General features: G+C 36.5%; 1 protein-coding gene across 26 annotated transcripts; it reads left to right on the top strand.

Moving 5' to 3' along the window:
• Nucleotides 1–3,084: 3,084 nt before the first annotated feature.
• Nucleotides 3,085–23,043, top strand: LOC127261717 (probable inactive poly [ADP-ribose] polymerase SRO2). Of its 26 annotated transcripts, none has more exons than XR_007840968.1 (10): nucleotides 3,095–3,701; nucleotides 5,559–5,797; nucleotides 5,895–6,007; nucleotides 6,098–6,193; nucleotides 10,839–10,910; nucleotides 11,160–13,040; nucleotides 13,134–13,183; nucleotides 13,303–13,325; nucleotides 13,650–13,750; nucleotides 13,834–14,495. XR_007840968.1 is itself a non-coding variant. In XM_051290053.1 (6 exons), the coding sequence occupies exons 1-6, from the start codon at nucleotides 3,103–3,105 to the stop codon at nucleotides 22,977–22,979; spliced, it is 1,476 nt and encodes a 491-aa protein (XP_051146010.1). In that variant the 5' UTR covers nucleotides 3,085–3,102; the 3' UTR covers nucleotides 22,980–23,043. The 26 variants fall into 26 exon arrangements, 7 of the variants coding, with proteins under 7 accessions (XP_051146010.1, XP_051146011.1, XP_051146013.1 ...); XR_007840969.1 differs by having other exon boundaries at nucleotides 13,306–13,325; XR_007840970.1 differs by lacking the exon at nucleotides 13,834–14,495 and adding an exon at nucleotides 13,520–13,537.
• The last annotated feature ends 1,219 nt before the right edge of the window (nucleotides 23,044–24,262 follow it).

Raw genomic sequence — 24,262 nt, forward strand, 5'->3', positions numbered from 1 at the left:
GAATTCCAGAGCTTGATCATTCCCTCCGGTTGGAACTCCATTAATTCCGAACACCTTCGACCTCTCCGGCGAATTTTTCTTGTCAAAAACTCATTCAAAACTAAAGAGAATCGATATGGATAGATGGATGAAAGCTTCACTCAGTATTCTTCTCTCTAAAGTATGATCTCCAAATCACACATTACCAATCTTCAACCCTATCCAGTTGAGTAAATCACTCACATTCCTGGAATAAAAGATTCCACACTAATTTTCCTTTGCACTGTAATGGAAGGAGTGAGTTTCCATATTTTGATCTTTCCTTCAATATGTATTTTGTCTTTTGGAAAGTCTTTACTGCATAAATTAAGACACCATTAGTTCATATGCCAAAATAACTTAGGGGAATTTCCATTCACATTCTCCCCCTTTTTGGCATATGAAACCACGAATAAAAGTGCAGGAATTAACCTACTCACGCACTCAATCATCCAAGAGTGAGTCCAACTATTACATGCCAACAAACATAAAAAGGCTACAGACAGCCTTCACAATGATATGGTTGTTATCACTTCGGACTTCCAACGGAAATAGTAACAATAGATAAAATCAACAATCAGCAAAGCAGACAACATCAGAACTTGGGTAACTCCCCTTGAAAATATGATCTCCCATTTTCCTGCATTACTCCCCCTTCGTGGGAGCATTTGACAAAAAGAACAAGTACCTTCAATTTGCTGAGAAATGGTTGCAGTAGCAACTTCATCACCGTCACCAGCAACTGTTCCAACAATATCATCAAGAATTTCAGTTGTTTCACAAACAATTTCACTTGTTCCATTTTCACGAATTCCTTCTCATTTGGTCCGCTGAAAAATGCTTGCAGCAACAACATCAACATCAGTTGCAGCACCAACATAAACAACAACAGCAACTCCGGTTGATTCGACATCAGATTTGTTGTAGCAGCAACTTCGCAGCATCAACAATGGTTTGTGCAACAACACAAGGCCTAGAAAATTTTCAAAATCCAGTGTAGGACTGAAATGTCCTCCACGTCGAATCAATCCATAACCAAAACATCAACCATGGCATCAAATCCGACTCTTGCCATTGCTCAATAAAAGTCTCTTCGCAACACTTCTTCTTTTTGGATTTTTCAAAAGAATCTTTTCAAATTATTTTCATTCTCCAATATTCACCAAGAATATCCCAATCAATATAAATATATTGGAGAATTTATCAAGCCCATGCATGCAGATCAGTTAGGGCAGAAGCACATACCAAGGTCTCTTCGAAGTTGTTCAAACCGATCGCCGTCGAGACTTTTTGTAAATATATCCGCCTTCTGCTCAAGTGTTCCAACATGTTGTAAATCACAGATCCCCCTCTCCACCAAATCTCTGATGAAGTGGTCGTTGTTAGTACGAGGTTGTAGCAACGAGAACCTTAGGAGGTATTTTCCTGGGTTAGTTATGACTAGCATTAGAGTTGAATGAGTTGTGGTTGTTTGTGTACTTAATCAGCACTGGTTAGTAGAATTCCTCCTGGATTGGTATCCCCTGGATGTAGATTGGTTGATAATCGAACCGGGTCAACAAACACCTTGTCTTATTGTTGTTTTATGTTCTGCATTGTTTTTCGTTGTTGAAACGTAGTTATAACTGTGAACTGTCCACGCTTCGAGAGTTGGCCCTTTAAAGTGTTCGAATGTGTTTTGTTCGATAAATCACTATCCCAACATCTGGTATCAGAGCTATGATGAAGAAGTGAGAAAAAAATTAGAGTCAATAAAAAAAGCCATAAAACAAGAAGTCGGTGAGCTATGATGAAGGTTGACTATTCGACTTGAAAATTATGGACTACCGTCATTAACAAGACATTCAAAAAGACAATAAAAATGAATGTACAAACAAAGGGCATAGAATATGATGGTTATAAGTGAATGAATACAAAATTAAATGATGTATATTTTATATTAAGTATATAAAAGCGTGTTAGTAATATAAAAAATAATATTTTATGTAAATATATAAATATTAATTTTTTTATTATATTAATAAAAAAATATATTAGAAAAAAAAAATGGAAGAAAATACCCTAAATATTAATATTACTGTTTGACACCTTTTTTTTTTGGTCTTTATATCAAATTTTAATATTACAAATATTCATTAAACATATACTCCTTTGGTCCATAGAAGATGATTCATTTGGTTAGTCAAAAAGTATTTAAAGTAATCTTATTTAGTATATTAATTATAGTAATTATGATATTATGTTATTATTTTCTTTAACATTATATTTTAATAAAATCTATATAATATAAATAACATTTCGTAGAAAATAAACTTTTATTTTCTTCGTCAAACTAATAAGTATACATTTATTTTTAATGCATAATTTAAGAAATAATAGTACATTTATTGTAATGAATAATTAAAAATAATGTAAAGATGATTTTGCTCTTATTTTTTAATGTAAGTAATGATGTGATGTTAAAATAAGAATATTGGTAAAAAAAATAAGATATTTTTTAAATAATTATTTTATAATTGAACAAACTAGAAATATATTCAATTTGTGAGTAAACAAGGAGAGAATTATGAAATAAATTTAAAAAATATATTTTATATATCTATGATTAATATAAATTAATTTAGGTTTTAAATCTAAATAAAAATATTTATTTATTAAAAAAAATAGAAATAACATAATTTTGATAAGTTTGATATCTAAATATTTGAAATATAATCAAATTTATTTATATATTTATTAAGAATATTTAAGGTTATTAAGTTTGTCAAAAATAAAAAAGAATTTTGACAAGAAAAGAATCAAAGTAAGGAGAAAAATAAGTTTGGCACGACGACGGCATTATATTTTTTATAAAAAATATGAATTAAATAAAATACTTCAAAGTTTAAAGTATATAATTTTAAATATTTGAAAAATAATTAAATAAACATGTAAGCTTATATTGTATTCTAAAATATAATTAAATAATTAATTCCCGCCGAAATAAACGACAAGAAGTCATGCCTATAACCTTCCGGCATGGCGGCTGACGTCGGCGGCACGTTATCTGCTCCCTTCGCATCTCTTAACCGCCATGCCATTCCCATGTGCCTCCGTTTCTTCGCCCTTACGTTTTGCAGACGTGTCTTTTCCTGCGCCCCAAAGGTTCATCTAGAACATCATACATGTACCATTTCTGCTTCCTGCTTCCAAATTACGGATATGGACATCGACATGGAGCGCGATCAGGTTTCAATTTCAGTTAACGATTACGATACAGCAACAGGCTGCGATTCCGACGACGGAGAGTCGCCGCCTGCGGAATCATCTGCACAATCGATGGATTTCACGGCGAGCGGAATGGTGAGGCTGGAGGAAGACGACGGACGGAGCAACGAATACGCGGTAATTAAGAGGAATTTCGTTAATGGCATGAGATCGCTTGGGGAGGATGTTAATTTGGTCGCCGTACACAAAAATCCGTACTCGAGTGTCGCCGGAAAGGCGAAATTGGAAGCGTTCCGAGCTTTCACCCGCGCGACGGCGGAGAAGCGCGGCGGCGACGCTAATGTGAAGTTCGGATGGTACGGCGGGCGTCGGGATGAGATTCGCGACATTGTGGTCCATGGATTCGGGAGATTGGACAAGGATTCGCCGTACGGATTTGGAATCCATCTCTCCCCGGCAGCTCTTCCTGCTCCGAGGTACCGGGCTAAATTCAACTATGATCCATTATCTATTGCTGATTTTGCTACTATGATCGAATTCTGTTATGAAATTGGAGTGGATATTCCTGATTTGATGTTTGAACTCGAGATTAAGAACTTTCTGAATTTATGCGACGTTATTATGCTTGCATTGCATACCAACTGTTTGATAAAATTCGCCAATGACTTATTCTCTATTTAGATTTAGACTTTTGAAAATTTAAAATTTTTAGAAATTATTATTTGAGTAGTATGAGTTAGGCCTATTTATGAACCCCATTTTACTTCTAATAATACAAAAACTCTTAATTTTGCAAAATAGAATATGATATCAAGCCACATTCTCCAATATATTCAACCTAGAACGTATTACTCGTGAGATTTGATTTTCGATTTTACTATTTCAACTTTTTTTTATCTCCAAAAACATCAATTCAATCACCTAATTATTTATTAATTATATTACACTAAAATCAACTTTACATTCAAAACATCACATCAATACATATTTATTTCACATCAATCAACTATTTCAATTCAAAATTTTACTATTCAAAACCAAAATCCAAAATCAAAATCTTACAAGGAAACACACATTTTTTTTATTATGAAATGTCAGTTGCCTATCTGTTAAACTTATTTTTTGTGGAATTTTCTTTTCACTTTCGATACTGTTTATATTAGGCCTTCTATAATTTGCGTAGTTCAGTTCATAGTCTTTCTTTCGACTTTAGCTTCGTTGTTAGCGAGATATTTTTCCACCTCTAACTCCAACTGAGTGAGTCCTATTTTTTTACTCTAACTTGATTGTGAACTAATCTTATTTTTTATTCTAACAATACTGTGAATGAGTCCTGCACTCTTAACTCTGTTTTCAATCCTAACTTTTTCTGAGCGAATTTTGTTTTTCATTCTAACAATATTGTGAGCGAATTTTGTTTTTGATTCTAACTCCATTGTAAGAGATTTTCGTTTTCAAGTTTAATTTAGTTGAGAGCGTTAGCTTATGATTTTGACTTGTTTGACAATTTTGGGTATGTTAGTAGATGATTTTAACTAAATCATCTTTGATCTTTTTAAATGAAGTGAATTGTTTCTGTGACATTATTTGAGTTTGAGGAAAAATATTAGGTTGTTTATATTTGAGTTTCATGCTATTCATGGATCCTGATTTTATTATTAATAATATGCAATTTTGAAATCCTCTAATATATATTCAAATTTCTATATTTGATTTCAATTTAATGCTTTCGATCATAGAGATTGTTAAACTCTCGTTCCGGTTATCGTGTTGATTGGGTCAGATCAGGATGATGTTGATTTGATCCATTAGCAAATGTCTATAAAAAAATAATAATAAATATTGATATAATATATAACACATATTTGAATAGTATATTATATACTTATACACTTATATACGTAGCAAAATATGTCTTGATTTTAGCAAATTATATTATGAATTCAGCATAATATAATTTAATCCAATCAACAAATGTTGATAAAGAAAATAACAAATAATATAATATATTATATAATATAGTATATGCCATATTTCTTGTGACGATTTGTTAATTGTTTTAAATTAATGTGCTAACTTGATAATATGCTAACCGTTGTGTGATGACTTGCTAATTATGTCTTGTTAATTTACTGATTTGGTCAAATCAGAACACTACCCTCCACCGTAAACTCTCACCATACTCTAATCTCGAGTGCTAAATTACTGCTAGTTTTCAGGATTATGTGCAATTGTTGTAATGGATTTCATGTTTTACATTTTTGTTATTTCTTTCTGAAACTGGTTAATTTTCAACTAACTCCTCCCCGATCGAATGATGATCATCAACGCAGCGCGTTAAAGGCAGAGGAAGACGGAGCTGGAGTAAGGCACATGCTGCTATGTCGAGTAATATTAGGAAACACAGAAACAATCTGTCCAGGTTCACATCAATCCCAGCCGACTTCCATCCATTTTGACTCTGGAGTCGACAGCCCTTTGGCGCCAACAATGTACATCATTTGGAGCACCTATATGAACTCCCACATCTTCCCCAATTACATCGTCAGCTTCACCTCTCCCTCATTAATAGGTATTTTGTCCATTCATTTCGATCAAGATTCGATCATATTACACATACATATATATATATATATGAATATGCTCATTGTTTATATCTCCTTATTTAGCCAAGGAAGTGAGTTCCTCGAGTATGAAGTTCTCGATACTGTTGAATGTGCTGTCTCGGTTTCTAGATCCCTCGAAAATGAGCTTGATTCGGAACTATTACAAGGATTTCCGGGTAAGCGATTTCGGGGACTTTCTGATATCCAGGCTCAAGAATTTGTTCATTTGATTCTTGCAGTGATTTTGTTGGTTGATTTTGTGACAGGAAAACAAGATTGGGAGGTCTCAGCTGATTACAAGACTAAGGAGTTTAGTTGGAGACAATATTTTGATTTCTGTAATAAAGCTGTGCAAAAATGAGGTAAATTCACGTTGCTAATCACTAATTCCTTTCTTGGGAGTGTGAATAAAGCTATATAGACGTTTTCAAGAGCTTTTGGAAATCTTCGAAAGTACTAAACATTTAAAAGTAGTAAAACTTTAGTATTTGATGTCGTAAAAATATATATTTAATATAATTCTTTTGAAATTTTTTTGAATAATAACAAAAGTTCAAAACATGTATACTTGGGGAAAGCTTAGAATTTTCCATTTCATTTGGATTCACTGCTTGATTAACATTTCCTTTTTATTTTTATTGTTTTGCTAATAAAAAAAGTTGTATAAATTTTGGATACAAAAGTTAAGTCCAATATGATATATGAAAATTTTCCATTAGTTTTGGAATTGCCAAAATTAATCAAACAAAATATATTATAGTAAGAGCAGCCGTTATAGTGAAAAGTGGGGATAAACATGATCAACTTCAATTCACTGCATTTTTTCAGTGGGTTGTGCAAAAATTGGGGTTATGTACAGTGTTACTTCATTTATGGAATAATACTGTTCTTTCACTCTATTTTTGGAGTGGAGCTTTTACGGTGTATTGTGTATTTTTGTTATTTTTTTATAAAATGATATATAATTTAATATTTTAAAAAGATATGTAATTTTATTTTTTTAGAAGTGATATATAATTTTACTTTTTGGAAAATGATATATAATATTTTTTGTAAATAATATATAATTTTACTTTTAAAAAGTGATATATGTATGAATTATAATGTAAAAATAAATTAAAATAAGGATGTATGTATAAATATGAAAAGTAGTATAAAGTAATATAAAAGAAAAATATATTGAAAATATACTTTTTAGTATAAAATAATATAAAACTGTAAAAATGGAATATATGATTGGAGATGGCTAAAACCACAAGTCATATTTTATAGTGTATAGTATAAATATAATAAATAAATTGATAATATATAACAATAATTCATTATAAAATTCAATAATATAACAGTAATATATTATTTAATAATATATTATTAATAAAATAAATAAACTAACGATAATAATTCATACAAAATATACTCATTAATTTCATTATATGAGATATATTAATACAACATATTTCTAAAGTATAACATGTTGTATTAGTAGAAAGCATGTGTTGGTTTCAGCATGGCCCTAACCCTTATCTATTGGATGGTTATCTAGTTTGGGAAAAATTTACGGGTTTGTTTATTTTTATTTCAAACTATATTTTACACTCTTTACTTCATATGATTCGCAATCAAAATATATTTTATAAAGTATTACGGCAGAAGACTATTTAAAGCAAATTTGAAATCAAAATCTATTTCAAATCAAAATTAAATACACCCATACGTTTACAAGAGCTAAAATCTTTTATTTTTTGGTCATGTTGGGATATGAAGCCTGATTATATCCTAAAATCTAGGAATATGATTTGGAAATTATATTTTAGATTTTAGAGATATGATTTAAATATTATCTATTATCGTCAAGGTTTAGGGTATAAATATCCATGTATTCTCACTTTAACATGTGACTGCGTACTTTATAGTAAAATTCTTGGCTTGACAGCGCCCCTAGACGTAAATCTTTGTGATCGAACTGGGTTACCAAATTCTTGTGTTCTTTTGTCTTTGTTATTTCATCTTGATTTCCTAAGAATTTCCGTAACAAGTCATAAGTTCAACTCCTACACCAACAACAGACCATATCCCTTACGGGACTCTAAAATCTTTTATTCTATGCATTAACAATGGCAAAAGAACAAGTGTTTGGTTGTCGATTGTGATTGTAATTGAAAGTTCTATTTTACTATTTAGATTAATATATTTATTTTTTGATCAGATTGTTTAGAATAATTTATGTTTTAGGTAATAGTGAGATACCAATACAATAAATATTTGAATTAAAATAAATTAAAATATATTGAAGTATTTCAAAAGTTATAAGTATTTTTATTTATTATACAATTTTCATATTTTTTAATGAAATATTTCAATTTCTCTGGTAAGATATCACATTTAACCATTATTAAAACAAAAACAAAAAATAAAAAGAAAATAAAGTATTGAGATTGCATTTAGGGTGATGATGCAACAATTTAAATCACAACAATTTGGTCATACACATGAAAATGCAATTGGATTAGATTTTATTAGGTAATTGAGTAAATTCACATATATTCAGTGATTCAACGCTACACATGTGCTACTTCATTTTTTGATGTAGTTAATGTCATATTGTATCTATATACGTCTAAATATTCTAATTAATTGGCTAAATAGATACTATTCTCTCAATCCATTAAAATTAGTTCATTTGGGTTTCCGGAATTAAAAAAATAAATATTTTATTAAAAAAGTGATACATAGTTGAGGGTATTTTTGAAAATTTAGTTAAAAAGTAAAGTAAATAAAGAAAGAAAATGTAATAAAATTAGTGGTATTTGTTGTAAATAAGTGTTGAATGGAGGGTAATAATTAAATGTTGATTTGTTGACTTTGCCAAAATTAATAATCGGATAAATTTAATGAACAAACTAAAAATGAAAGTGAGAATAAATTTGACGGACATAAAGAGTATTAATTACACGTTGGTATATATATATATATTTTTGCTCACTAAATATTAATAATAATGTGTTCTTTATATTTATATACATAATTTTTTATTAAACATTATAAGTTATTTTGTAAAGTGTGATGAAAGAATGTTAAAGCATGTGTATTTATATATGGGACAAATTAGAGTGCCGAATTGGCGTTTTGTTATATATATATATCAAAGTCATATATATGACTTGCGGTACGGATGCCTACATGATCTGATTTTTGTACCCCTTTTTTATTTTTTTTATTATGAGTGTATTATCTTTGTTGTGTTAGGTTGTAAAAATATATGTTTTTGATGTCCTAAATTGTCATTTTCCTTATATTTTGTACTATTGATAAATATGAGTTTTTAACCGATTTGGGAAGGTCGTTTCTGTAATTTCCATTTAGAAATTGTACACACATTACCCTATACATTATAATTTAAAGTAAATGTTATTATGGTCGTTTTAAGTGAAGTAGATAGATTTGGACGTGAAAATATTAATAAAAATATATCAATATGGATATCATTTTGTCGAGAATAATTTATTTTTATTTAATTAAACAAAAAATATAAGAAATGACAAACAATATAGAGTACAAAGAGAATTTGCGTAAAAAAAAAAAAAAAAAAAGACTAGGTACAACCACCCAAAAATTATATGGACTTTTATTATTGGCTAGGTGATGCCACGTGTTCATAATGGTCTCAAACCTAAACCCTAAATTCACAAGCAATTCACTCATCGATGCACATGTTATAGTTATCACCGATAGAGAAAATGAAGGACCATCGATTAAGAACTTGATAGTATGCAGTAGGGGAAAATTACTGGTGAAAATTGTTGGTGACGACTGATGGAGATGTTGGCATTGTGTCTAGTAGGAAATATCACCAAAGGAGAAGGGGGGGGGGGGGGGAGGGCAATGGGAAGTATATGTAAGGGTGATCAATTTTCCCTTTAATTAATCCGAAGTGGTATGTTGAAATTGATTATGATATTTATTGTTGTAGTGTAATTGTACCTGGTGCGTAAAGTGTGGAATACGAGGTTGCATGGTAATAATAATAAGAAGTGTGGTGTGGTGATGTGTTGGGAGTTCATTGTGGTGTAGGATGATGAGCAAAGTAGGCCAGACGCCAACTTATTGGTGCTGTCCATATCCTTGAGTTGAGTTGGATTCAACGGAAATGTGTATGTCGATTAAGAAGCATGTAGTAAGAAGTGTGGTGTGGTGATGTGTTGGGAGTTCATTGTGGTGTAGGATGATGAGCAAAGTAGGCCAGATGCCAACTTATTGGTGCTGTCCATATCCTTGAGTTGAGTTGGATTCAACGGAAATGTGTATGTCGATTAAGAAGCATGTAGTAAGAAGTGTGGTGTGGTGATGTGTTGGGAGTTCATTGTGGTGTAGGATGATGAGCAAAGTAGTCCAGATGCCAACTTATTGGTGCTATCCATATTCTTGAGTTGAGTTGGATTCAACAGAAATGTGTATGTCGATTAACAAGCATGGATGTGAAGATAACCATGTAGTAATATTTTATAGGAGTAGATTAGGTTGCGTCGGTTACCTCGTAGCACCGATTCAGGAAAAATTGTTTTAGTGGCGTTGTGTTTGGAGTAATTGGTGCATACATAAATTAAAATCGCCGATGGGGAAAGTGGTGAGAGAACTGGTGCATGAGCAAATGAGGATTGTTGCTGCTATAATTTTGGGGAGAAGGTTCACTAAGAAAAGAAGGCTATGATAATGTATGATTGTTGGTGTATTCCTATTTTAAGGGCATGCGTTAGATTGTTAAAAATATTATGAAAGTAATTTGTTTGAAAGGCCGATGATATACATCGGTGACCGATTTTGCGATGATTGTCCTTAATATAATTTTGGGGAGGGCGTACGCTCAGTAAATACGGCTAGGATAAGCTACGATGGTTTGTGTTTTCCTATTTTTAGGTCATGCGTTAGATTGTAAAAATAATTATGAAAGCCATTTGTTTGGAAGCCCAATGATATACATCGGTGACCGATCTTGCGTTATTTCGTCAGTCTTCGGCTCGATTTTGCTGCATCTCATCCTTGGTGGGGCTCATCGGTAGTCACAAGTCGGCGGGAGCCATGGTATGTTACATGCATCTCGTGTGCTTCCTTCATTCCTTCGGATTTTGTGGATGGCCGATGGCGTGCGTTTGACAGGGGGAGTAATATAGATGTATATTTAGACAAAAATATATAAATATGTTTTATGGAAACCTGCTAACCGATGAAATTCAAGAGAACCCATTGGTTTTTAATTGATGCAGATTTAACTTTTAATTTTTTATTAAACATTTTGTGATCTACATTAAATGTAATTTAATATTGTCGCAGGCCCATCGGTCGTCTTGCATTGGTGGCTCCATGGGTTATACAGGTCTACTTATAAGGTTTAACGAAGCACGTGGGCACCACATTACCCAATTCTATTGAAGAGTAAACCCTTACCCTTGTCAGAAAAAGTTCCCGCTTTTTGCACAGTGACAACTCCGACGTACAAGGAAAGTGATCGATGGGTTCTCGAATGATCGCCGGCGTTATCCCCTTCAATGGGAGCGACGCGGAACCACCTTTGGTCTCGACGCGGGATGCCACACCAACCTTAAGGCCATTCTTCGAGTCGGAGGAAGAAGCTCAAGGCTCGAAACCCGTTTTCTCTACCCGTTTTCTAATCACGCTCAACACACCGTCATTTGATCCCGCCCGCATTCACGACGGCATTGCCACTATCCCCCCGACGATGAAGAAGTACAGTGAGTGGTATTCGAGGGTGGCTGCTGTATATGGGTCGCAGTGGCAGGCCTAGGGAATAGACAAGGCTATATTGATATCGACTTTTGCGTTCGAGGTTAATGAAGGGATTTTAACTGCGATGGCTACTTTTTGGGACCATGAGAACAATGTGTTTGTTCTATCTAGTGGGCCCTTGGCTCCCACACTACTAGATGTAGGGATGTTGGCGAATTTACCTATTGTGGGAGAGGACCATGTCCTGGGCTCGTTGGAAATCAACGCTCCCCCGAAGGATCATGTGGGCCACAAGATTAAGTCGAAGGTGGGGGCGTGAAATAATTTCATCGAGAGGCATTACAAAAAAGGCAAATCTGTTGTTTCACAATCCGAGCATGTTGCATTTATTCTGTATTGGCTAAACAGGTATATCATCTGCTCATCCTCGAAATGCATATCACATATGTACTTGAATTTGGCTATCCACATTGTATCAGGGAGTTACTTTTCATTGGGAACTCTGTTCTTGGCGAATCTGTATGAAGGCCTAGCAAAAACTAGGCACAAGCTTTGCGAAGGGCTATAGATGGATACGTGTTCCTCTGGTCCTTTTTGGTGGTTGGAACTGTGGTTTAGGTTGTATTTTTCGGATTGTTTCTATGGCCTCCCACCAATTCGGGTTGATGATACACAAATGCTAGCCCCCTTTCTCTTGTGTCTCTCTGCCTCGTCTAGAGTCAAGCTGCCGGTTGCGGAGACAGTCAAAGCGATTTTGGGCTATCGCCGGCCTTCTAAACAATTTTACCTGTATACACGGTACCCGCATTTGTTGCATCAGCCACTGTGGTGTCCGCCGGCGTATCCATTCCCCTACGAGACGCCGGAGGTGTTGCCTCACCCGACTTTTAAAGCTTCATGGGATTCGGCATTAAAGCCAAGATCGATATTTCCCATTCCCTTGATTGTAAGTAGGAACGTTGTCTTCCGCTCTATTCCATATCAGCTCCACCTTACTGCACCGCAACTGGGATATTGTCAAGGAATTCCCCAGGTGGTTGCCTCGCCGAATATGATAGAACTAGCTGAAGATGGGAGGCTAGGAGAAAGCTCGGTCCAATTTTATATCCGTGAGATTGATGGCTACTTATTTAACAACAACTACATTCCATTCACCCCAGCGCCGAGATCTCTCGAAGGATTTGACCGCTGGTGGGGTTCTTTGTGGAGCGGAAAAGGAAAGGCGGTCGAGGACTGTCTGGCCATCTTGTTCCCGAAAGCTGGGGGAATCCAACCGCCTGCAAATGTGGGAAGTATTATGCTCCATACCAAAGTTGTTGTTGCTCTGCCTAATCAGCCTGCATTGCCTCCGAGAGAAGGAGTTAAAATGAAGTATCTTAACTCAAAGGATCTTGTTCACTTCCGAAAAGAACCTTTGCTTATTGCCCCGGAGAGGAGCTATTGAAGAGGCGGCGTTTGATGTGCAAGGTACTCAACCCTTAATATGTTTCTAGCAGTCTTACAGCGCCTTTGTACAGTTTATGCTGATCCTGTTTGGAACAACCTCCTCAAATGATACAGATAATTTCGACGCAGCGCTCATTACTTTCAAGAAAAGAAAAAAGCCTCAGGTATGGTGTCCTTTCAAATGCGCATGGTAACTTGGTGCACTAATGTATGCTTACAAGGTTTCTTATATATGGCCGGGGCACTGTCAACCTTACCACTACCTATGCAAACAACGTTCCAGAAGGCGCCCCGAATGTCATTGAGGTATCATAGATTTGTGAAAGTGTTTGTTGAATACGTATGAAGTCTATAGAAGAGTACAAGTTAAACCAATTACTTGTAATGATATTGCTTTAACTGCTACATTTTGTATAAAGTTATGAAATGTGACTGTATAAACACATGACTTTGGATAACTATGTCTACTGCAAAGTCGCTAAAACGTCTAATTGCAATAGGTACCCGCTGTGAATAAGGTAAGATAATCATTTAACGGATTTATAAAGCCTTGTATTCAAATTGTAGATGAATTTTCAGATTGTCTCGCCAAATGTTCCTTTTACATCATCTTCAATTCAATATTGGCAGGTTGTAGAGGAAGGTGATGGTGGGTATGAGCTGCAGAGACAGCTAGCATAAATGGGTTTAAAGATTATTCGGATCCCAGGAGACGGAAATTGCTTGTTTAGGTATTCACGTTGGCTCAAATCTACTTGTGCTACTGCTATTGAAATAATATGTTGAATCAACTATCTATGACCTTGCATTCTAGGTCATTGGCTTATCAAGTCGAAGGAACCGACTGTGAGCATATGAAGTTTAGACATATGGTCGTTGTGTGTCTTAAGGTGAATAGATTTTTATTTCGTTTGAGTGTGGGGTCATGACTTTGTCAAAGGATAAGGTGTTTCTCTGCCTTGTGGTGAACAATCATTGGCTATTGTGTTTCTCTTATGATAGTTGTCGTTATCGTTGCCATGATATTTACACTTTTTTATGGTCCTTGGTAATATTGATGGTATTACTATCATGTGAACACAATCGACAAGAATAGAATTGGTTTCGCGTACGCCCATCGCTTTAACTTCAAAACTGGCTCTCGCTTTTAGAAGAAAGAGGAACAATTCAGTCTGTTTGTGGAAGATTCGATATGCTATAACAAATACTGTGAAGAGATGGAAAAAGATGGCAGTTGAAGGGGGGCACCTTGAGCTGGAAGCAGCATCGCTGGTCACTCGATGCAATATATGTATCCACACTGTAGGTTTTTTTCCTTGGTTGGTTTTATTGTGACGACGTTTTACCTATTGTTTCAATTGTACTGAAATATTCTTAGTGATAGTGGATGGAAACTTTAACATGTGTTAATAACTAGCCATATCATTGTCATAGCAAAATAGTGTAGATACATTGTTTATAGACAGTGAATGTGGGTGACAAGCCTGCGTGGTTCTTTGCTGCAGGCTAAGCACCCGCCATTGTACATACGGAATTACAAAGAGGATGAAATCCACATGGTCCATCTGTAAGTGCCTCGGGTAGTATGAAAGGGCCATTATGTGTAAAATTTTTATATAAAGTGATTACAAGATGATGTCTACAATGCTTCCAATCGCTAATTAGGGGTGTTTAAGAATGTGAACAATTCGTCCATGTTGTCATACCATCACTGAGATTTACACTAATTGATTGGTTGTGGTTCCTGCACTGTTTGCAGCTTTTATCACAACGGCGAACATTACAACTACGTCCGGCTAAAGGAGGATCCCCGCTGTGGGCCTGCCTGGTCCTTTTTACTAAAGGTCCGTTGACATTCATTTCCCATAACCAGTTGAATGTTTTTTGAAAACACCGCCAGATATGTGCAGTGAATTGGTGGAGGTGATGTACTTTGGTCTCTTTCCATTAGGGGGGAAAGACGGTTGCTGTTGAGCCATCTCAAAGAAATCCAACAGACATGGCTGCAGAAGAGCTCGGTGTTCAAACCAGCAACACGGGTGTTAGCAGTCCCGGAGCATGTGCAACCAAACAAGTGCTGCCTGCAAGGGAGATGGAGGTAATTCCAATTTACTGTCTTCCTTAAGAGCTTAAAATACGGGACATGGGGATTGTAAGTTCTAATGCTGCACAACTTTCGAATGTCACCGTTGATCGTACACTGGCAAGCCCCTTTTCAACGTTCAATCTTCGATTGCCAAGTGGACACGTATTTCAGCTACAATATTTGGTACTGAGGATACAAGGAGTTAGGGATGCAAGCTGTTGGTTAACATGTGAGTTATTAACCACGTCAGCCCAAGTTGTTCAAGTATGCCTGCGGCATTTAACTTGTGGGGCTTGGTCAGAGTTCATCAGTTGTTGGTTGTTTTCCATCGATCCAGGGGGCAATATTGTTGTAATAGAAATATATGTATGTAAAACAATCCTGCTATTAATCGGTCATCTTTTTTTGTTATAGGAAACATGCAATTCACCATCAAAGGAGGCATTTCAAGCCACTGCGGCCTTTACTTGCTCCACTTCAGAACATCAGGTACTGGTTTACCTGTTTATGGAAAGAAAATTATCTTATTTGAATCAAGTAGGATAGCCCAATTTTTTAGGCTTACTCATAAAAATGTAGTGGGAGTCCAACTTATATGACTACCTCTATCTCCAGATAAGAGCTCATTCGTCAAACCGTTCTATGATAATCCACAACATAGTTTATTCAACTATTTTTTAAATACTCATCGATTATCGAACCTATCTATGAAGCAACCGCAATTCTCTCCAGCATCTGTAGTATACACCCTTCAGATAGCTAAGCATCAAATTATGGGTCCTTGTCATCCTTCAATGCTTTTGCCAATACAAGGGCAACGATTACAATATAAGTAAAGCATATAGTCGTCTTACAGCGGTCATGCTAAAATTAATTTGACTTAACACAGAGAAGCACATTTCAACATCTTTATTTGATAATAATGTTTAAAATCATCTCGATACCGTTTCCACAGGCACCATTTACCGAGACCTCCAGTATGGCTGTTGAGAATGATGCACATTCTAATTCCCAAAAAAGCTATGGTGGCCACGACGTCTGAGCAATTTCAACCACTCGCCAATGTTGCCACTGCCCTAGATAAACCAGGAACGGAGGTAAGCAGTAAGTTATTTACAATCAACAGATGGTTGCTCCGTAAGGCGTAGCGTGGGAAAATTCGCCATTCTCCTTGCGTGTTGTAAACTTAATCGTTTTGTGTCCTTACAGTCTTTACCAGCGACAATGAGGCAATCCAAACAACATGAGCCCGATGAAGCGTCCGCTGATAACCTGCCCCAGCACAGTCCAAGACCATTGGGTGAACAAGAGAACCCGGTGCATGTTGTTTCTACTGCAACATATACCCACATTTTGGAGGTAACCCTAAAGAAATATTTCAGCTTTGGCCGATCAGTTTGTGAGAAGGTTTCTCCCTCATATACTTAAGGATATCCTTTCTGGGATGCTAATAAACAGAAGTGTGCTTCTTCTAGTGTTCACCAATAACAGCTAATTCTCATGTGCAAGCGGAGCCACTCAAAGACCCCGCGGTGGAACTTGCATCTCATGACCTTGCATTGTCTGTTCAGCCTGAGCCAACCCCTTGTTCCATTAAGAACGACGGCCAATCTATTGCAGAGGTATCGACACATAGCCAACTGCAATGTCTAGACAATAGTACATTGCGAATGTTCGTTGGTATGGAGTTGTGGTTATAGCTGTGTGACCGACTGCTGACATCTATATATCGCTATAGGACTTACCGAGTTTGGCCGCTGCAGATTTGCCCATTGAATGTCTTGGAACGCTGATTCCTGGCCTACATGAAGCCCATATCCCCCCCAAGTGAACAAGTGTCAAGTTTCGATTCCTTGAATAACCTTATACCTGAGACAGAAAAAGAGGTAACCATAGTCATAGAGCGAGATTTTTTAATTAACATATCATTTTCAGTTAAAATTGCACGGATGTTCTTAAATGTTACACACGCAAACGGGCTATGTTTGCATACAAGCTATTCAGAGTAAGCATATGGGAGACATAGGCTCGGGAATTGTAGTTGCTGACAAGGATAAGATAAGTGGCAGTTCAAGTGTACAATCTGGGGGACTGCAAGCTGTGAATGTTTCGGGGCACGCAGGAAGGGTAGTCGAGTTTGAAACGGTGAGTTTTTTTTTGTTTGGCTCACGTGCAATGGCAATTATAGCATTACATATGTAATGCCTCATAAGAACACATCCAAAATTGTTTCCTTAGCTAGAAACTCCTTCTGCAAAACCGTTACTGCATCAAACCTTCATCACATAAATGATAATGAGGACATCTTTGGTTCAGGATGGCATAGATGCGCTAAATTTACCAAGGTCAATCAACGAGTCGCTTGCGGCGACAAGTTCGCTTATGATTGAAGACCTAACTATGGTTCATCTAGAAAGCCTGAGTTCATCATTCCTACAGTTGTCCAAAAATTCCTACCACACAGTACGTTGAGTGAACTTATTCGGAAAATTTTTCGCAGCCTACTTGGCCTAAAGATTGATGTCAGCCACTACCTGCAAGCCGTCGAATTCCTATCATCAACCTTGGATAGTACAGAACCACACGAACTCCTGGATACACTCGCCGTTACAAATGAGCAAGTGAGTGTCGCTAAAAATTATCTCTTTCATATTTAGGCCGAAAAAGACAGGGTAGTAGGCGAGATAGATACTCATAATAAAGCTATTCGTTGGCTTCAAGAAGAGCTACAAAAGAAGCAAGAGGAATTACAAAAATTCTGGAGGGAATATGAGGGACTTCAGACTGAAGAGACAATAGCGAAATCTACTATCGGAAGCCTTCGGAATTCGAAGTCTGCGCTTGAAGAGGAGGTGAAGGTGGCACAAGAATTGCATGAAATGAGAGTAGCCACTCTTAAGGTTGTCAGAGAACGAACCGAATCTCTCAAGGTTACATGGTTTAACATTAAGAAAGTGATTGGCAAATTGTTAAAATCATGACGTATTGTGTTTTCCCATATCCACTGTACATCATACCAACCTTTCCCATTAACCATAACTGTTTTGTAAGTAAGTGTATATGAATTGGCCTACAATGCGTAGCTCGATTAACCATGTAACCGGTGAGCGCATGTTTTTTGTCGTGCTTCTCATGTTCACTTAACACGTGTCATTTGCAAAAGAAATAGAGATGCCATTTACCAGTAACCTCATTTTCATGTTGTTGTGGTGAGTGCACCATGGGCCCTTTTTTATTCGTCGGGAATCGTTCCAGGCTTGGTGCTTGCTGTTTGCAATAGACAGTTACTTTCAACTGAAATTTATATACACTGTAGTAGCCACCAAGATTCGCTCCAAAATTCTAAGGCCATCGTTCTCGTTTGTTGATCACTTCTCCTCACCATTGGTAGCGTTTTGCTACAATATAATATTAATTTTATATTGTGGTGCTCCACCTTTTCCATGGGTTATGGACCTCTCAATCAGTGGCTCTTACCATTATCCATAAGTGATCCATTTCAGCCCGACCGATTCCTTTGTCGGTCCTCGGTAAACTTGAACACCTTTCTAAAGCAGCTACAGACTACCAACTTTCTCACCGGTGACCAATCGCGTTCTCCATCGGTTATGGCCAACCATGTGTGTATCGCTGATTCCATTTCTTGTGATTTGAGAGTTTAGGTTTGAGGTCATTATGTCCGCGTCTCGCATCAATGTTCGGTTATCTCAACGATTACCTCATCGGCGAATTTATTTTGTGCTTACACCGATGATTCCAAACACTACGTCGCCAATTCTAACTTTTCGGCATGTGTGATACGAGGTCATCAATCCAATTTGCTCACCCCCTATAAGACATTTGTACCTGGGCACCCATATAGCCATGCCTCTTTATCGACATACAAATTTCTGTTGCTTCCGACTCAACTCAAGGATATAGATAGGACCAACAAGTTGTCATTTGCCCTAATTTTCTCATTATCTTGAACTACAATGAACTCCCAACACAACAAAACAACACACTTTATTATTATTATTATTACTCTGCAACCTTTGATCCCACACCGTAAACACCAAGTCCAAATAGAGTACAACAATAAAAATAATGATCAATCTCAACACACTACCTAGGATTAATTAAAGAGAAACTTGATCACCTTTACGTGGAATTCCCATCGGTTCCCCTCCCCCTTCTTCATTGGCAGTGTTTCCTAATAGACAATACACCGACTTCTCTAATAGTCATCACTTGTCCCCTCCATCGGTAACTCTTTGTTGTTAGTCAACTTCATTTTATTCCTTGGACATCCGCTTTCTCTATGGGTGATGAGCTTCTCAATCAGTGGGTCTTACTATTATCTATAGGTTAACCCTTTTAGCCCAATAGATTTCTCCATCGGTCCTCATAAACCTTCTCCAGAAGTGATCTTTTGCAAATACATACCGTTAGCATCTTCATCGGTCATACTTCCGATTCTCAAACGGAGATCGTCCGTCATATGTGTATCGGTGAGTCTGTTGCTTGTGACTCGAGGGTGTAAGTTTGAGACCATTACGTACACGTGGTGCCACAGTTGCCGCTGATCTCAACACTTGTCTCTGTTGCGAATTACATTTGTGCCTACGTGGATGATTCCAAACACTGTGTCGCCAATCCTAATTTTTTGGCATCGGTGGTATGAGGCCATCAATCCTATTTACTCAACCCCATATAAAATATTAGTATTGGGCTACCAACTGCTCAATGAATGTTCATCAACATGCATATTTCTGTTGCATCCCACATATTTGTACCGCAACTTACCTTGTACTGCATCTATGAGAAATTGTTCATTTCTTATTTTCTTCGTAGCATTATCGTTCACAGTCATGTTTTTTTATTGTAATACTGTGACCTGTGTTCAAGCACCTGGTCAATGTGTGGGGCTAAGAATGCCATGCATACACAATCACCGATATGTATACATTGGAGCATACTTCTCGTGAAGATGAAAGCTCAAGCCTACCTTGAATGGTCCGTTGATGGATTTTGAATCTCTACGTCTATGTTTATGTTGATGCATAGGTTGTTAGGAGAAGCATTCGGAAACTCCAGGCGGAGACTGTTTGCGGGTGATAAAGATTCCGCAAAACACGTCATGTGTCATCAAAATGCTTGTATCTTTGTTGGTGGTTCCCCATCGGTCAAATTAGTTTCGAGGTTATGTTCCATTAATGTTAATTTCACATACTTAATATCATAATATAATGAAATATTATTTCTTTAATATACACGAAGAAATTATTGGGCAAAGTACATATTTCATAAAAGTTTATTTGTGGATGTTATTAACATCCGTTGTGCTTTATTTGTCTAAATTTGTAAAGAAAGACTAATCTTCGTACGTATAGGTAAATTCCATGGTCTTGAACAGTTGAGGTCTTTACCCCCTATTAACAAAGGTCATAAAAAAAAAAACCTTCCATTTTTCGAACAACTTGAAACAACAGTTTTCCTTTACATTTCAAAAGAAAATTTTTCTTTAGTTGGTATGTTGCATTTGGAATATTTGCACGTTTACTTTTTCAAATAATATATCAATATGTATATCATTTCTTATAAAATAAATTTATAATATTTTCTGTAAGCAAGACAAAAAAAAAAATGAGAGATTTTTTCCAAACGAGTTCAGAGGCAAGATTATTGGTATATTCTGCAAAATCTTTTTGTCACGGAGTAAAGGAATGCCATATATTTAAACAGAGTGGTCCGCAGGGTCACCAGTTAAGTTCATACATATGCCGGTCAGGTTAATCCATGTGGTCGTATTTGGGATCACCGATGGGGGAGTATTGGAAATCACCAATTTAGAAATACATTGGATCAGCGCTGGGTGAGTATCCGAATATGGCGAGTATCTGAAACCGCTTAGTGAATCACCTACACAAGAAGATATTAGGGCTTTTTCCTTTTTTATATATTATCCATAATCCTGACAATCTCATATATCATACAGTATGTACATATGTATGCAAATAGCTGCATAGAATGTGTGTATGTACGCAAATGGAGGGCATACGTCGGAAACAAGATATATAAAAAAAATATATAATTTTTTTAATGATCGGTCGAGTTATTGTCAATAATATGTTCGATTAATCTCATTTGTTACATATATAGTTGATTAATATTTTCGACGTAATATTTATACCATGCGTAAAGAATTTTGGGGAAGAATAAACCTTTACTAATTATTATTTTCTTTGAGTACTGTCTGTATTACTGTATATATTTTATATTAAAGAGAAGGATTAATTACATTACAAACTTGGGCCACATAAAGTACGCAACATAAGTGTTATCCTCCTTGTGCGTCGTCACTTGCATATTGAAAAAAAGTAACAAATCCAGAGTGACGAGTGTTGGAATTATTTAACATATTATAATGGTATATATATATATGTCTTTGATATTTTTTTTTTTCCTTTGGAGAGCAGCTGATGGGTACATCAACTATTAATTTAAATGGTTGTCAGATGAAGGTTACCTATTTCCGCTGACCACATGCGGGAAAACCTACAAGCCTCCCGTCTTCCTTCCATCCTCTGCTCGCCCCTATTTCACCGGCATATCAATCGATCGTTTCCCTAACAAACCAAGCGGTTCAATCGACAGGACACCGTCGTCGCAGGGCCCCTCGTTGTGCCGAGCGGCGTAATAACCAAAATTGTGCGTGTTTACATTTGGCGGGTACCCACTCTCTTCTATATTTAGGGTTACCTCCCTTTTATCCAAACACCGGGGAGGCCCCACCATCTTACAGCGTGTGGTCCATCTTTCGGAGCTCTATTCGACAATGATTTCCTATTTCCTGAATTTTTCTCGTTGCCCCCAAAGTACCAACACATCGGGTTTGGTACGCGCGGACGCAGGTAGCCGCGGCGGCGTGTAACATCATTCAACTATGCTAAGCCATTACTTTGCTATGGTCAGTAGCGTTGTCATAGCATAGGGACGCGGCAGCTTCCATAAGACAAGAGGTTTCGAGAAGCGGTGGTATGCGTTGGACTCGGTAGGCAGAAATTATTTCCTCCTGGTTAGCTGTTCTGTCTGTAAATTCTTCCATCGACCAAAGGCCGCGCATCGAAAGACATAGTCTGTGTGGTTGTGAGAGCGGACATGAGTATTCATTGTCCATTTTATATGTACACTGCGGGTATTAGTGTAAAGGGATAAGGCATACTTAAATTGACTATCATAGACATGTTTTTTAACAAAAGATACATCGAACAAGATGTATAGCACACCTATTATTACACGTGGCCTGTGTAAAGCCTATGATTGCTAAATACTCATCTGCCGCGTCCTTTCATGTTTCCTATGTAAAGCAGCGATGTATGTTCAACAAGCCATGTTGTTTACTTTGAAATAAATTCGTCTCGCAAAACTAATTTTGCTATCCACGCTGGCTGTTCTATTAGGCTTTTTTTCAGTTTCTGAATTATGTTGATTTGGGTAGCTTCCATCTACAATTAATATGTTACAATTTGCTCTCGCAGGAATACTACACTCAACTTACTGTCTTACGCCAATGCCACGTGGAAATGAGCTACAAAGCGTTCGAAGATGTCTCCAGCGCTGCAAAGACAGATCACAAACGGTGCCCAGAATTCCCCACATGTGTGGAGCCATGGAAACCTCCATCCGTTCCGCCTTGCCCCCATTGCGGAGCCATAATTTTTTATCGTGAAACAGGTTCATTCTGTTGTGCTCGTGGCAGCTTCTCTTTAGCGCCCTTGGAAATGCCTGAAGTCCCAAAGATCTTCTTACGTTCAACCATCCATTGTCTAGCCATTTTACAACCTTTATTAGAACGTACAATAATTCATTTGCCTTTTAGACGCACGGCGTAAAGTACGATGTTTCACTTTGCAGTAATGAACAGAACTTGTATGCTTTCCGTGTCAATGGCACAATGCATCATTACATCAACCCACTAAAATCTGATTTGGAAAAACCTCGTCAATTACAACTATATTATCAAGACTCGACAGATGAGCTGCGTGTGCGTATAGAAAACTACCTAAATTTAGATTCATCTCTAATTGCTCTACTGATGTCTCTTACACAACTAAACCCATATGCTTGTTTTTTTAGACAGTTGTATACGATGAATTGTTTACGTAATTACCGAATCTACCTGAGTACAAAAGAATGTCTAGATCAGAGAGTTTTTAATCACCCGATAGTTAATGACATTGCTCTTATTTGGGAAGAAGGGCGGGGCCAGACACCAGATATCCATCGTGATATACAAGTATATCCCTTTCAAAGGAGTGTTAAAAAGGTCTCATACTTTTTTTTTGCGTATGATCCTGTGCAATATCCCTTGATTCATTCATATAGGCAGCCGGGATGGCATTAAGACATCATTAAACAAAGGAGTTGTTCAGAACCAATCGTTGATGAATCTGCATCTGCTTTTTACAATAGTGTCATGAGCAGACAAACACAAATCAAACGTAAGTAATTGCATAGCAGATGTTTTGTTTTTCCATTACATCTGTCCAATCAGTTCCAGTCAATAAAGTTAAACATGTGTATGGATTCCATGTGACAGCACCTAAAAAAAGGACAATGGACAAAAACCACGTGTCCATGAGGGAATACTATTGTTACCGTCTACAGATCCGCCCGCATTGCCCAGGAGTACTTCTACACAATGGTCGTCTCTTACAGAAATATATTGTTGACCAATATATCAAAATTGAAACTCAAAGACTTGATTTTTTCAGAGTGGAGCAAGCATAGAAAAACATCCATAAAAAAACTCTCCAAGGAGTTCTAGATGCTTATTATAACGAAAACGAACAAAATCTTTCTATGGTTGGAAAACCTATCATGTTACCTTCATCATTTATAGGTGGTCCATGCAACATGCAGCAAAGATACATAGATGCCATGGCACTTGTTCAACAATTTGGGAAACTCGATTTCTTTATTACTATAATATGCAATCCGCAATGGCAAAAAATCGTAGCGCATCTGTCTACTTCAGAAAACACAACCAATCGACCTAATATAGTCACACGCATATTCCGTATGAAGATTGAAGAACTTAAACACGACTTACTAAAAAAACATATTCTTGGCCATGTGCAAGCATACTCTTATGTTATTGAATTTTAAAAAAGAG

Source organism: Andrographis paniculata, unplaced genomic scaffold (genome assembly GCF_009805555.1).
Source record: "Andrographis paniculata isolate CXL003 unplaced genomic scaffold, ASM980555v1 Contig64END, whole genome shotgun sequence".
In the NCBI taxonomy this organism is placed as follows: domain Eukaryota; kingdom Viridiplantae; phylum Streptophyta; class Magnoliopsida; order Lamiales; family Acanthaceae; genus Andrographis; species Andrographis paniculata.

Coding starts and splice junctions, on each gene's coding strand:
- LOC127261717 (XM_051290053.1), top strand. CDS start 3,103: ATGTGCCTCCGTTTCTTCGCCCTTACGTTTTGCAGACGTGTCTTTTCC. Junction 3,702..5,558: donor GCAGCTCTTCCTGCTCCGAG/GTACCGGGCTAA, acceptor TCATCAACGCAG/CGCGTTAAAGGCAGAGGAAG. Junction 6,194..15,519: donor TAAAGCTGTGCAAAAATGAG/GTAAATTCACGT, acceptor TTTTTGTTATAG/GAAACATGCAATTCACCATC.